The sequence below is a fragment of the Phasianus colchicus genome, chromosome 10 (assembly GCF_987193195.1).
Source record: "Phasianus colchicus chromosome 10, bPhaCol1.hap1.1, whole genome shotgun sequence".
In the NCBI taxonomy this organism is placed as follows: Eukaryota; Metazoa; Chordata; class Aves; order Galliformes; family Phasianidae; genus Phasianus; species Phasianus colchicus.
In genome coordinates, this window is record NC_143445.1 from 9,924,247 (window position 1) to 9,939,858 (window position 15,612).

A 15,612-nucleotide genomic window follows, 5' to 3' on the forward strand; every position below is an offset into this window, starting at 1 on the left:
TTGCACAATTTATTCCATTGTTTGGTGGAACTCCACAGAGAATCTGGGGCCCCTGGTATATTGGATCTAAATTTATTTATTCTTACCATCACAGGGAAAGTCCATAAACTACTCTTTTGTATAAGTTGTTTCTACATTAAAAAAAATCTTCTATCTGCCTAAACAAAAGGTTGTTTTTTCCATAACTCCTGAACAGAATGCTTTCTATGAAGAGATAAAGAGCTTTAAGATAGATGTAGATATTCTCATAAATCTCATTAGTGATGACAAGGTATAACCCCAGTTTAAAAGAGAGAGAGAAAAAAAACAAAACACAATGCTTTTTATTCTCACCAGAACATATTTCTGATGCTACTGCTGTTTGTTGTAATCACATTTCCAGTTTGAATCACAATACTCCAGTAATCTATCTTGTTCTGAACAGCCAAAATATTTATTTTTATTTGACCTCCTACTAGGTGCATTCATGGGAAAACAAATGGATTCTACTTGGGGCATGTCCATTTTGTGCCTGGATCTCAGAAACCTGAAACCAGGCCAGCATTCTTCTGATTGAATAAAGCTGAGTTGTCTGGGTTAAATCTGTTGTCAATATGCTTCGCTTATACAGTGAAATAGTTTCTTGTTAAGCAAGACAGAGATTTACTGTAGGCAAGATATGGACTTCAAATGTATCAGCATGCAGGAGAAGGACAGAAATGTATTTATTCTTCAAGAAACACCAGATAAAAGTACTGTACACCTTAGCAGGGAGCTTTTTCTATGAATAATCATGGTCTTGAGTCAACTGACTTTGCCTACTTAAGCTATCTCTCACATCAGAATCCAATTATAGCAAAGCTTACAGAAAACAGGTTTGGCACACTTTAATATTTTGGTATTGATCTAATTTAGCTCTGGTTTCAATTACAAAAGGGAGCATTTTATCAAGAGATAGACTTTGTTTGTTGGACTTTAAATTGCTTTTTTCCTTATTGTCTCTGATCTCACTATCTGGGTATTTTTGCCACGCTTACTGCTGCAAGTTTTAGAGGTTTCACCCATTTTACTGAGAGCTTCTTTACAGGAAAATTCAAACCCAGCTTTTCTAAGTAAAAAAGATTGAACTCAATACATGTAAAAACCAAGCTGGGGTTTCTGTAGCAACCACTCCACAGTGATGCAACTCGATTTGACATCAAAGAACAAATGTATCAAGTCATCCTGACAACTGAAATATTTGCTGTAAGAGGAATACATACATATATCTGGAACAAAGAAGGATTATCTTAAGTAAAATGAGCATTTTATTTAGTAATATATGTATACTGTATCATCCTACTTGAGGCATCTTTTCTCCCATCAATATGCATAACTGCCACAAAAATTAGCTGAAGTTATCCACGGAAACTGAGAGGAGAATAGACCTCTTTATTTAGTTTTCAGATGTTCAGAGGAATTATCTCATTTTCCATTTAATGACATACAGAAGATATATGGAAGCAATTTTCTTTCTTCCTGCTGAATTTGGCTTTAAAGTCTACAGCTTTCCTCCATAGATTCATTGAGTGGAATGTCATCTCTGCAACCCAAAATAGTTGCATATATTTATAAACTATGAAATTACCTCTGTTTAACAATATGCATCTTTCTGCTACAAAACCTAAAAGCCTGACAACAGGAAGATTTTGCAGCACTGTGTTCTCCCAAAATACAAATCACATATGTTGATAATCTGGAATTTTTGCTGAATTAAAGGGGGATTATGAAATCATAGCAGTGATTAGAATCATACAGTGCTGCAGGCAGATAGCTAGAGTGTTGAAATTTCTAAAAAGGAAGCTGTCAAATAGGGGGAAGCGATTTGCAATGATCCATAGCTCTGTGAATAAAATCACAAACTCTGTGCTCTGTTGAGCTCCAGAAGTGATAAAGTTTGAATTCAGAGTTTATAGGTCCAAAAACAAGCCAATTTCATGGACTGCCACAACTTCTAGAAAAACTTCACAGAGGTTAAGGAACATTACAAACTCACTGCAACTGAAACTTGGTTGCTAGTCTTTCTTCAATTACCATAAAGGCATGACACTCAGGGCAGCTGTCCTTTAAAACTCCCCTTCGGTACTGCTAGATATGAGATACCTGTTTGGAGCAGTTCTGCCCCAAGCAGAAACGTGAAGTGCATCCTCCTCCAATCTGATCAGCAACAAGAACAATGAAGTTTTTCTGCATGAGGTAGCACGTACCCATCACTCATCTCTAATATGGAAGAAGAAAAATGCACCTGAAGATTGCAGCTTGTGCTAAAGGACTATTTGTTGACTTCTTCACTAGGTAAAGTTTCAAGTTCCTACTCTGACAGAATAACGTTGAAACACAAAATAGTATAAATCACTTGCTAGCATAAAAGAGAAGAAGCAATCAACATGCATTTTTTAAGACCCTGGGAAAAGTGCAAAGGACTTGCCCAAACTATTTACACCAAAGGGATCAGCTGAATTTGAGTATACGGTAAGTATATGCTGGTTTTTACTTTAACAATCTCTAGCATTTAGTTTTTTAATTCCAAAGTTTTGAATCCCCAGAATAGAAGTTAATCCACCTTGGATAGCTTGGGACTCATCAAGGGACCTCTACAACTGCTTGGCTATGACAAAGAAGAGGCTATGGGCAGGTGTTGGCCTTGGACTTCAAATCACTCCTAGAATTTTTTTAACAAGCAATATCTACTCACACCAGCAAATCCCATGGTTATCCCTCCAAGTGGAAATCTATTTGTTCACTTGAATGCATAATTAATATATCTTCTGGCCACAATATGCCAAAGGTATTATCATCAGCTACAGTGGAAATATGAATTCTGTCCTGTATAACCACTGAACCTGCCCATAAGGCTACAGTCTTCCCACTACCAATACAAATGTCTGTAACAAGATGTCAGGTGAGCATTAGCTCAAAAGAATAAGATTATGCTAATCACAATGGTCACTTCTGCACAACCCAGTCCTAACAGGATTCTGATGAGAGGCATGACCTAACTATTCAAAGTTACACTTTTAGCATTCATGCCTCCTGAACTAAGAATCACCTTTAAATTTGATCACTAAACTAAAGAATTGGAATTATAACAACAGCAAATATGCCATATCAGCATGTGCAAGGCTTCACCCAGCAGGCAGTTTTTTTGCCAAAGCCAGATAGCAGGCAATAACTAAGAACATGCTGCAGCCAAGGTTTCCATCTCCATTTTTCACTACTATGTAGCAGCCCAGGCTGCTGCCCCTCTCCCAGTCTGTCTGGGCTGTACCCAGCTAAGGAGAGCACTTCATCCTTCCACATGTGCAGCAATGTAGAACTCCCCTACAGCCTGTCCCACTATCAGAACATATAGAAGCATGTTTGTAATGGCTCACCATGTCAGATCATCATGGAAGCTTAGGCCAGAATTATCTAATTTGCTGAAGTCCAGAATAAAAACTTCACTGACTCCCCACCAGCATTCTCCACAACAGATTCACACGTGTTAAAACACAATCCATCTTGCTCACCTGAGACTCTGAAATGCATGAACTCTTCCATCTATGGTATTGATTTTCTTTCTGACGTTTGTTTATTTTTAAGGCACAGGTCTAAACAAGGCTCAAATGACCTGGAAAAGCCATAAATGTAAGGTCACCGTAATATAAAATGTTCCTTAGAGCAAGGACACCAAAACGTTTAGCTGCTGGTTGAACAAGCTTTACACAAATGATCACAAAGCTCTCTGGTCCTCTGTCCTCACAATCCTACCACCAATTATCCCCTTAACTAGCTATAGTTCTGACTGCCAGCACCTTAGTTGCCGCAATCAGTGCTGAGCTAAAACACAGAGGGCTGACCTGTACAGAGGGAACTCCTTTGTTCAGTTCAGTAGAGAATCTGCAGGCACGAACACCAAATGAAATGTTTGGGCTACATTGCACTAGATGAGAACCGCTATACTCCCAGCTTCTCTATCTTTAAGGATAGAAAGCTACACATCCTCTCCTGTGCCCCTAGAAGCATTCATGTGAACAGGCCAATACTCCCAAGAGCCAGAAACAAAAACACCCTGTGGCCTGGTTTAATTTCTGGACCACAGTTGGTCATCCCAGATGTGAAACGTCAGCCTCTTAGATGCTGTCATCAGTCCAGGATTTGCTGACCTCACTTTCCATTAAGTCAGTCAGCACACGGCTAGCCAGGTTCTTTCTCTGCACTGAGATCTGTCTTGTCACAGCTACAACAGAGACTACTCCAGCAGTGAATTTAGGCTATTAACAAGCCTAAACACGACCTTGATAGATTTGTTCCAATTCAGGTAAGGATGTCAAGCCGCTGTCCTTTAGTTGGTGGTGTTTTAGCACTTCAGCAAGTGCTGAATAGTAGGAGCCAGGATTTTACAATGTCCCTGGCAGCCTTGGAGCTCCCCTTAGGTATGACGTGGCATTCCCAGCACCTGGCTGGCTCTAGTACAAATGGTGCAGTGGCACATACACAAGGAGGGAGAGGCTTGTCAAGCTTCCCTTGCATTCACGTTTATTGCTGCCATGCCTCAAGTCATGCAAATGCCATGTAAATTGAGCATTTCTGTCCTTACTAGTTTATGTTCCATATGATTTCCTTTGCATAGCTGACATCTTCAGTAGCCCGAGGCCTGCTTTTTGCACAGACTTTATACTCACATAACTAACCGTGTAAGGTGAGTGGCTGTTTTATTTTAGACTAACCCATTCAACACGGCTTCTTAGATAAATCCCGCTATGAAGATGCCCCATAGTGCTACAGGGTATTCCTCCTCCCACAGAGGAAAACCACACCATCATCTTCACAGCACTGCAGCTCCCACCCAGGCTGTCAGCTCACTTAAAAAGAAACAGCTTTGATAAGGCATTGATAAATCCTTTTAAATTGCATATCCATAACCCCCACCCCCAAATATGCCTGTGACATTTCCTTTAGTTTGCCGGGAGAAATCCTGTTGTGCCTCGAGGGGTGGGAGAAACAGCTTTCAAAAAGCAGTTCTCACAGAGCCTGCAGCCTTCTATGGGGCAGAGCAGCCCCAGCACCACCTGGGCCACGCAGGGCCCTCGGGGCCTGGGCACACACTGACTGGAGGCTCACACGCCACCGGAACGGGAAGGCACTCATTGCACTCAATTGTTTTCCTGAATGCCTTTATGAACAACAGCAAAAGGAAATATTACAGCCTGGACGGCAGCCAGGGGCCTGCTCAGTGCAGCGGCGCAGGGCTCGGAGCAGCCAAGGCAAACACGCTCCCAGCACCGCTATTTTTGCCTGTGTTTCAAATTAACCGCTGCCTTTCACACAGGACTCTCCGGCCCCTGCTTCCAGACTAGGGAGACACAGCCCTTTTGTTTCTAACGTGGCCAGTTACCTTCAGCAAGCACTGCAGTGCTGTGCACTCACTGCCTCACCCCCCGGCCAGTGCTGGCCCTCGCCGTCCCTCTGCACAGCTGGGTGCCAGCAGCATGCTGCTGCAATGGGCACGTACAGCCCTGCCTCATGGCCACCAGGGCAGGGCACAGCACGGTAGACAGAGAAGCCCTGCAGCCCTCAGAGCTACGGCAGTGTTTTCTGCCAGGATATGTATTGCTTCATTTTGAGCAACAGCCCCTCTGCAGCCTGGCAGGCAGAAAAATAAAAGCAGTTCTCTGTTCCACACATGCAGTTGGGATGGCAGTGGGGCTGTGTGGTGTGGGAGGGTGCGTCTCTGGGCACACTGAGCTGTGACCAGTGCAGAGCCTGAGGAGCCACTGTGAACCCATCAATAGAAAGGGTCAGGTCCTGGCAAAGCCTGGCTGCCAGCCTGGCCTCCCACTGCGTCCTCTGAATCCAAGTGGCAGGAGCAGAGTTTGAGGGAGAATCACAAGTCCCAGTACTGCCTGAGCTGCCCTCGGCCCTGCTCCCAGTGAGCTCTCTGTGAAGGGCAAGGCCCCAAGGGGCACCTTGCTCTTCGGTCATGCCCTGGTCACTGGCTGGCTGCCTGCAGGGCAATGCTGCTCTGGGATTTCTCCTTTCAAGATGGGCACGGTGGAAGCACATGTGAAAACAGTTAACTGCAGCTATTCGGTCACAGGAATTTACATGCTCAGCTGCTGAATGAAGCAGGAGGCTGTATAGTTAACTGGAGATGTTTAATAGATTTGTAGTAATGGGTGGTGGGGCTTTTAAGTGCAGCAATCTGTTTAGCTCCAGACTGAGAAACATGCAGCAAGTTCATATTGCTAAACCCATTAACTTCAGAGCAAGGACACTGGGGTGAAATCTGGCACAAGGCTGAGGCAGGACCAGGCATACCTTACTCTCAAAGCCAGTAATCAGTGAGACTGGAGCAGCACATGGGGCCACAGCTAACACAGTGCCAGGAGGCCACCATCTTCCAAGTTTCACAGGCAAAGTTTGAGAAATAGCATTTTACAAGTGTTATAACTTTAAATAAGTTTTCCAGGCTTTACTAAGCAACATGTTTTGAGTTTGCAAGAGGCCTGGGCACAGAATGCTCTTAAAAATATGGGGGATCAAAATAAGAGAATAAATACTGCTGACCCAGCATTCTGTTCCCAGGTTGAAACACAGACAGTCCACTGATAGGTGAACTGGGACTCAGGACACCTGGACATGATTCTCAGATGCATTTCTTATCTGCTGGGCAGCCTCAGGATATCATAATCTTCCCATATAAAATGACACTCAAAATCTATCAATGAGAAGTGCTGCACAGGAACCAGTCTCTTTCACTGTCTTCCCACAGTGCTGACATGCAGTCCTATGTCACAGTTGGCATTTCTGTCACAGCTTGCTTGCAGTCCTAATCCCACAAAGAGATCTCTGTGGAAATGTTTTCTGTTAAAGCAGTTCTTTGCAACACAAGTCCAAAAGAGATGTATGAATCCAGAAGCATACGTCTACATGGATTTGTTATAGAGCACTTGGACTTTGTTACAAATGAAAAACCTCAAGACCGAGAGAGCATTGCAATTTCAGGCTTATTCTGTGATATGGACGTTACTGCTTATATTTCTGAAGTCCCATTCACAACTACAGGAGTAGAAATAATAATGATACACAAATAAATAATAATGATAATAACTAGAGCTATCTGTTCAGGCAAAGAAGAGTACCAGTCAGATTCAGTTTCTGTAGACTACTAGAATTTCTATTGTCATTGAGAACAGTTATCACAGAATCCATTGTGGCTGTAACATGTTTTCCCTGCTCTCAGGTGAATGTTTTAAAGAAAACAAAATAAGTGAGCATTTGTTCAATCCTGCCATGTGTTATATACTAGGGGGCGCTTATCTTCAAGTCAGCTCTTACTTGAAGACAGTGAATCAATATGCCTTATACCATAGGCCTATTTTGAAGTCTTTATACTTAACAGAGCTTTATCATGAGACTAGGATCAGTTTAATGTGGGAATCTCTCAGGATACATATACATGATGTATCTATTTGAAGGCTTGGAATCCTATCCAGCTTTGGACAGGCCACAGGATATATATCTTGCCTTAACGTTTCTAAAATTCCCATTGCCATGCTCTCTAAATACTGAGCTTCAAGATGATCTCAAAAAACCCTAAAGAATCACATTTACCTAAACCAGATATATCAAATCCTCCTCCATCTCTGCTGTAGAATATTCTACTCTCTGGAATAGAATAATCAAATTCTTTTTTGACAAAGCCCTTTTCTCTTATGAAACTGTAACAAATCTTTCATAGGTTTAGAAAGTACAGATTTGGCCAAGGTACGTAAGTGACCAAAAGAGCAATGGAAATCTGTATATACAAATATACTGCATTGTAGGTCATCTTATCCATTTGCACTAAGTTATTTATATGGAAATAACTGGTACTTACAAACTGGATCATTTGATGATTTTTTTCCTGTTTGCAAGTTGTCCACACATTGCAAAATTCTCAAATGTATCATGTAAGATCTAAGCAGCAAAATCCAAAACAAATGCTGACATGTATGAAGACATGTCTTTAGCTACACATCCATCACTGTAAGAGAGAACAGGTGCATCACTCACATTGCATTGGTAAGTTAAAAAAGCCTTTTATTCAAAAACAAACTTCAGACTCATGGCTCATAGAACACTAATTTCAAAAAGTATTTTCACTGGCATCATTCTAAGTCTAATTATTGGTTTTGTAGATGTTTGTCCTATTGGAATTTGAAAGAAGCAAGCACAAAGAAGGTCACACAGTACAGAGCTAGAAATGTGTTCAGTTCACAGATTTGTCACTGTAGAGGACACTTACAAAGAGTATAGTTACACATGTGGAACTTCTGAGATCTACAGCTCCAAAGCTGCCCATGGCACCAAACTCAAGGAACGCACCTTCCAGAACATATCCCCAAGATGAGCTGCCCCCACGATGAGTACCTAAAGTCTCCTGATTCAGGGCAGGTTGTATCAGCCAGCCTTAGACCTGAGATTCCAAGGGGCACTGAGCTCACTTTTCCAAAATAGCCATGTGCCAGGTGCAAGATTATATTCTTTAGCAAAGCTGGAGCAATTCAGCAAAAATGCATGCAATTCCAAACATTTCAGCCTCAACAGATCTGTTTGTACAATTTGGCATCATTGGAACATTTCCAGACCACATTTCTTTCAACTCTATTCATCCCAGATCTCTGAGTGGTACTACACCTCTGACACACATGTACACGAGATAGAGAACACAATGGAATGTAGTTACAGCCCAAAACTTAGTAGTATGAATGGTGGAGACTAATGATTAGATCAGACCTGGATTCAGCCACAATGTTTGAGAGATCCCAGCTGATGTATTATACTGGGAAATTCTAATAGGCAGAGGCAGATGGAAGGGAGGGAGAAGATGGAAGTAGCAGACTCCCTAGTAAATTCATCAGCAGTGAAGTCATGAAAAATTCACTGAAGCCACCCATGTTTGTGCCATATTTGGAGATACTGGAAATAAAATATGAAAAAGGCAAAGATACAAGGAGTTAATGATTTATCTGGGGGGTAGTTAATTATAAATAAATAACAGGCAAAGGGCATTGTGGATCTGCTGAGCAGCTCTATCAAAATAAAAAGGAGATGAGAGTCATTCCACCACAGATTAAGAAAAATTGAGAAGAGTGAGCATCATTGTTTAACCCCAAGTCAACAAGGCACTTCATGCCCGCCCTTAACTACGAGACTGAAAAAGAGGAGGTAAAACAGATGGTTTACTGCTTGTACAGTAGCAGAACAAAATGCAATCTTTACTGAGATAAGACTATAGGCTTTAATTCTACACATTATTATAGAATGCAGTGCAATAAAAGAAAATGCACATAGTTTATTCTGAAACCACAGTCTGGATAAGCTTGACAAGAGTAAAACATGACAAAAGAAAGTAATTTTGAAAGATCACAAGGTAACCCTCCCTCTTCTTTACTAGAAAGATAGAAGGCCACATGTTACACTGCAGATAGTATTCATTTAATACAAAATCTGAACATCACAGAGAAACAATTTATTTGGCTTGCCAAAACTGGTAGCAAGGAACTGAAGAAAGGAGATTGACTTCTTAAGCAGTTGGTTTATTTTTGTCATTGCAGGAAGAGAAGTATTGCCCAAATCAGGAACATTTCCTGGTATGGCACAGGGACTTTGATAGTCAGCTGGTAATACATTTACCAGCTATCTAGTTTTCCCAGAAATGCCTTGACCATAAGTGACTCATCTGTGTCCAAGGAGGATGACTAATCGTTCTGATTTGTTATGCTGTGGCCTGCTAGCCATTTCAGTTCTGTTTACTTTGGTGCCAGCATAATATTTTATGCACTGAAAATTAGGTTCTGCATAAGAATAGTTATTTAAACTGTATTCAAAAGTAAGAATTTGTCACCAAGCATCCACAAAATGATACTCTAGGCAACATTTGGAAAAAAGCTTAAACTTTAAAGGGCATGCAGAGTTACAAGACAAGCTAATAAGCTAATTAAGCCTGAAGTTAGTTGATAATTGCAGGCATCTTTCAATGAAATTGCAAAATCCTGAGGATTGTATGTAACCTACAAAAAACCCACATTATTATTATTATTATTATTATTATTATTTATTTATTTATTTTTTACAAGGAAGCAATGGAGAACTGTGTTAAGGGAAAAAGTCTCAATTCTATTAAGTTAATAGCTCTTGATGTTGAATGTACTAGAAACCATGTCTTGAAAAAATAGCTCATAGTTTGGAGAGCATGGGCCCCATATGCTTTTATCTGGGCCAAAACTTTTTTTTTTTTAAATGAAGGTCTACTACAAAAAAAACCCACATACTTGAAATGGGCATCACTGCCCATACATTGTTTTCTTATGATACTATAATCTCCTGTAAATAGCTGTTAAAGAAAATGTTCATTTCATGAGCATAACTTAGAGTAAGCATGGGATTCAGGAAAGTATGAAAAAAAGAAGTACAGCACAGTTGAAAAGAGCATTTTCTAGAAGCAATCTGAAATAAAATAGTAGATAGGGTAGATGGTGATAGGACAGAGGGGAATGGTTTTAAAATAAGAGAGATTTAGATTAAATGCTAGGGGAATTTTTATTATTACTATTATTTTTAATAAGAGAGTGGTGTGGAGCTGGAACAGGCTGCCCAGAGAAGTTGTGGATGCCCCATCCCTGGAGGTGGTTAAGGCCAATTTGGATGAGGCCCTGGGCAATCTCATATAGTACTTGATCCAGCAACTGACAACTCTACCTGTGGCAGGGATTTTTGGAACCTCATGATCCTTGAGGACCCTTCCAACCCTAGCCATTCTACAATTGTATGATTCTATGAAAATCCATAGGCTCAGATATAACTGCATTATCTCAGCAACTACAATAGTTCAGCTATTCCTAATCTGCTTGAGATATTAGAACCATTCAGGCAACTTTCTTTCTCAATCTCAACCCACAATAATTCACTGTGGGACAAGTAAACACAGTGATTACATCTCTGCCCTAGAGTGCCATATTTCCAGGTTTTCTTCCCCTGAATTTCTTCTAAAATGGAAAGCAGAAAAAAAGATTTTCTTGGCCTGGAACTCCTCTATTGCCCAGTCTCAATACGTGTACTAGTTGTTACTCTGAATTAGCCCTGAGCCTAGGGCAGAAAAATAAGTGTACTCCTCTCCGCCCCTTATCCACCAGGATGAGAAGGATTGGAAAGGGACAGGGGAGAGCTTTAAGTCTCTGGTGCAATTGGAAGACGAGTGGGAAGCAGGGATAGAGAGGTCTCTGGAGCAAAAAAATTTGGGGATCAACATGGCTCTTCTAACAGTTAGGGAGTGGGCACGTATGTAGAAGAATCTCCAGCCAAGTCTTTTTACATATCACTGTGAAGACCCTTCACACATTAGGTCTGACTCTTTCCAGCATCCTGTCAGAAAGATGGCAATTGAGAGCCTCAATACCTGTATCTTATGCTCTCAGCAACACCCACTCTCAATCTCAGGCCAACACTTATGTAACTGAGTGAGATTTTGCACAGGCTTCCATGGAAGCTGCACAAAACAGTAGTGAATGACACTTTCCCAGAATCAGGCTCTAAAAAGTTATCACAGAACTAATGCGCAATTGAAACATTATAGCCATGAAAATAAGCATGTTAATGAAAAGATGAGATTCTTGAGAACAGGCATCACTTCTCGGGGAGAAGCACAGCCCCATCCAATAGCAACAACTCCTTCCAACTGGTTATAGGTGTGCAAACACCACACAGGCTAAGTGATTACTCCGGGTAGCCAGTACTGGGCTAGTAGTGGGGTTAACTCTGCCTACGCCAGGACTAACTCCTCTGCTCCCTATGAAAACATCAGTCCAAAGTTCTCTCAAAACCATCTGAGTATGCTGTTCTCTGAATTTCTCCTGGAGAAGAAAAAGAACATCTGAGGATAAAAATTTTACTAAAAAAAAAAAAAAAAAAGAATAAGGAGTAATAGCACTGAATCCTTATCCTAACCTCAAGCCAAATATTTTTATTTTTACATGTCTCTTTGAGGTCTGCAAGAATTTCTTACTTCCCCTCCTCTTTTCAGAAAGTGCCTCTGCATTTCCTGGCTCTTACTGACAGCTACTAACATACTTCTAGAAAGGTTTCCTTCCTCATCCTACCTTATTTTTGGTCAAAATAGCAGCAAGAATTTTCAAACCCAAAAAACTCAGAATAAAACTATTTTTCTCACATTCATCAACAATTCATATTGTTCATGCAATCAAACTTCATACATAATGCTTATTGATACTTGCATGGCAAAAAAGAAACAAAGAAGATTTTTCTTGGCAGATTTTTTTTTTGTTGTTTATAAATGAATATCTAAAGAGAAAAGCAAATTGCTTATTTAAATAACATGCCCAAAATTTATAATTACACTCATCTCTAAGGGAACTTAATCACTTAGAATGCCTTTCATGTGAAAAAAACTACTGATGCAAACAAATGTTTGCCAGCTGTGCATTAGAAACAGTCCTTTTATTACACTGAACTTTGTATTATTAGTAATGTTTCTACTATACAACTTCAGCCTCTGATATAAAATATTTTGTATTTTCTTAAATCACTCTCATGAAATGGCCTGTTCAAGTGGATCTGTCATTGTGGTTTCCTGGATTTCTTCAGCCTTGTTTAAAAGCTTGTAAATTCCCATGGCTGATAGTAAGCTAAGGAAGGAAATAAAAAACAGTAAATACCGCTTCAATGGTGTAAGCCTTTTTCTGCTGTTTTTTGGCTGAGAGTACTTTTTGGGAGATTATTATTGACTTTTTACACAAACATCAAAACAGTTCCAGATGGGAATCCATCTGTACGTCCATTTAGCACCTTCAATTAAATTCCCTTCCATCAAATCAGTCTTCCCTAAAGATGTGTACTGGTAGACTAATGCTTGGCCAAAGTAAAGGGTCAGGGCAGCCAGTTTATTTTACAGGAGTACTTGATATCAGTACAACAAACAGATGAAGCAACACAAGGGAAAATTAATATCATTTTACTCCCTGCAGCCACAGAGCAGAATGTGTGAAAGAAATAAGTAAACCAGGTGAACTGTATCTATATGCAGTAAATTCTGAGTATTTAATATCTACTACTTTTTAATTAGTTTGGTTTTATCACTGATGTTTTAAGCTGTGAATAGAAGATACATCTAGAATATTTTCACAGCACGTGGGAAGTGACTACACATTTGGAGTACCAGAGAGCTGAATTAATCTCATGTTATATTCTTTGCTCTCAGATCATGTACAAAAATTGGTTGTGCTACTATTTCTATTGCCACAGAGGAGAACAGAATGTAGTCCAACACACTGATGGAGAGTACAATCAAGTTCAGTTCTACTTTTTTTTCTAGCACCTAACTGTCTCATATGCTGTATACAATTCCGTGACTTCTGGAAAACATGAACAACAGTGAAAAGATCATGCCCTCTGAACAGAAGATCCCAGTTTTTGCTGCAGTCATTCCAAGAGAAGACGTAAGAAGAAATTCTGACTAGTATAATGCTGCCAGAAGATTATTGACACTGAGTTGACTGACTAACAACATGCAGAGCTGATGAAGAGATTTAAATGGTGCATTCTGGTGAGGGGTTCAAAAGTCAAAAGTCATAACCCAAAATAATTGTGTATACCGGAAATTCAAAACTATTTCACTCAGGGTCAGAATAATGAACTCATTAAATTAGTTGCCAAGTAAGAGGATGGAAACAAGTACTGCAGTCTAAGTGGCTTGGAGACATCTTGGCACTTTTATGGAGAGAGAAGGGATTAAAGGATATAATGACAAAACAGAAAACTAGAGGTTTAAGATAAACTTAAGGGGGGGACGAGCCTATGAGGTCAAGTGGATTTTCCTCTCCAGGCATTTCTTTTATGTCATTCTATCCCAAGACATCATGTCAAATTGAATAAACAAACACTAAATCTTAGATGAGGAATAGACTTCAATGGATTGTAACGGGTATGAAGCAGCACCATCTTTTCCTCTGCTCCATAACAAAAGTAACTGCTAACAAACAAGAATGGACTTCTTCATCTTTACAGAATGCCATGCATTTTACTAACTCAATCTAATGTAGCACACAAGGTTTTATAACATCAGCCTCTTCCCATAACCTTCTCTTCTCTTATCCTGTTAAAATATCACAACTAACCAGATAAACAAGAAAGTAAACTGAAATAACTTAATTTCAGAACACAACACAGCTAACCAGTGCCCACCTTGCTGGCAACACACTTTTAAAGGCAAGTAATATTTCTAAACTACCAAAGACCTACCTATGTAAGTATTAACATGGGCATGCTGCACGCAATTGGAGGAAGCACATGAAGTTATTGGACCATTGCTTTAAGTGATGAAGCACTAACAAAGGCACTATTTTAGACATTTTTTAATCCTGCAGGCTTTTTGGAAGAAAAGCTGCTAAGAGTTTGCATCAGATAAAATAATTTCAGTGGGAAGCTGCATGTCTATATATAAAAACATGTAAAACAGGATGCATTTCCAACTTAACGTGTTAGATATTAAAGCAGGACTCTCCATTTGCCTGTTTGTAGAATTAAATTAATTCTTCTACATTTTAGCTGCTTTCCTCTGTCTCTTGCATGAGTTGACACAAGCTAAAGCAGCTGGAGCACATAAAGACTTCTCCAACCAGCTTTGTACTGATCTGTCCCCAGGACATGCATGATACTCAAAAATTCTGTAACACTATCTCACTGCATTGTGCTGTGCCCTAGTTTGTTGAGTTGGGCTTTATTATTTTTGGTCTCAAATGTACCTGCAAAAATAAGATCAAAGAAGGACAGTAGCTAGATTACATCAGAAGTAACACCATAGAATGATGACTGTACTGATAAAACTACCAGAGAATTTGATTTTTCCTCACTAATATAAATCAAAGCAGATCTTCCAGAGACATCCACCTGAGAATGCACCTAGCCATATCTTCCACTCATCCATTTCTGTTCCAAAAAGTGTCAGAGGGATTCCTTTGCTGATACTCTGTGAAACACAGCTGTGTCTCAGCAGACTCAACCACTCAACTCAGTATCTCCAGATCTTGCTTGCTGACAGGCTTCCTCACAGGCAGAGCAACTAGATGGATTTTGTACTTTTCAAATGCTGAGAGAAGTCCCTGAGCATGCTCAATTTGTAGCAGCATCCTGTCAGGCCAGGCAGGCAAGTATTCTTCAGACAGTGCAGGAGCTTGAGTAAGAGCTGATTCAGATCAGGAATGAGTCAAAGCAAGAGAGCATGGAGCAAACTTGCACTCAGGCTGGGGAATTTTTTTAGTGATAAGAAAAAAAACTGATAATTTTCTGAATTACAGGAGGCATAAATGGAGCAAAGCTTCAAACACCGAGCATTGTCATCATTTTACCAGAGGTCCAGCTGTTTTACAAAAGGCATGAAAAATATCGTGTCTTACACTTCTTGCATAGAAACCAGCTTTGTTCAGACCCTAGGATGTGGCACTAAAGAACATTCTTCTGACTGCCCACAGAGACAGCTCTGAAACAGCATTTTCCCCAAACCCTTCAGCTTTCAGTTACCACTAAAAAAAAGTTAAAAATCTTTGCAGATTGCAT

At 40.1% G+C, this 15,612-nt stretch overlaps 1 protein-coding gene across 4 annotated transcripts in view; it reads right to left on the bottom strand.

The window, feature by feature from the left end:
• LOC149916599 (uncharacterized) overlaps window positions 1–15,612 on the bottom strand; it is a 135,259-nt gene that overhangs the window by 84,522 nt on the left and 35,125 nt on the right. Inside the window, exons 4-5 of one of the 4 annotated variants that reach the window (XR_016469596.1) lie at window positions 7,880–8,026; window positions 6,859–7,059 (exon numbers count right to left, since the gene is read on the bottom strand). The exons of 2 other annotated variants lie outside the window; for them this stretch is intronic. Coding sequence is in view for 1 of the 2 variants with exons in the window: in XM_090147274.1 (XP_090003400.1) it covers window positions 3,528–3,558 (31 nt within the window). In the remaining variant the exon portion in view is untranslated. Of the gene's footprint in view, window positions 1–3,527; window positions 3,623–6,858; window positions 7,060–7,879; window positions 8,027–15,612 lie in introns of those variants that run through there. One more of the 4 variants, XM_090147274.1, reaches the window with a different exon arrangement.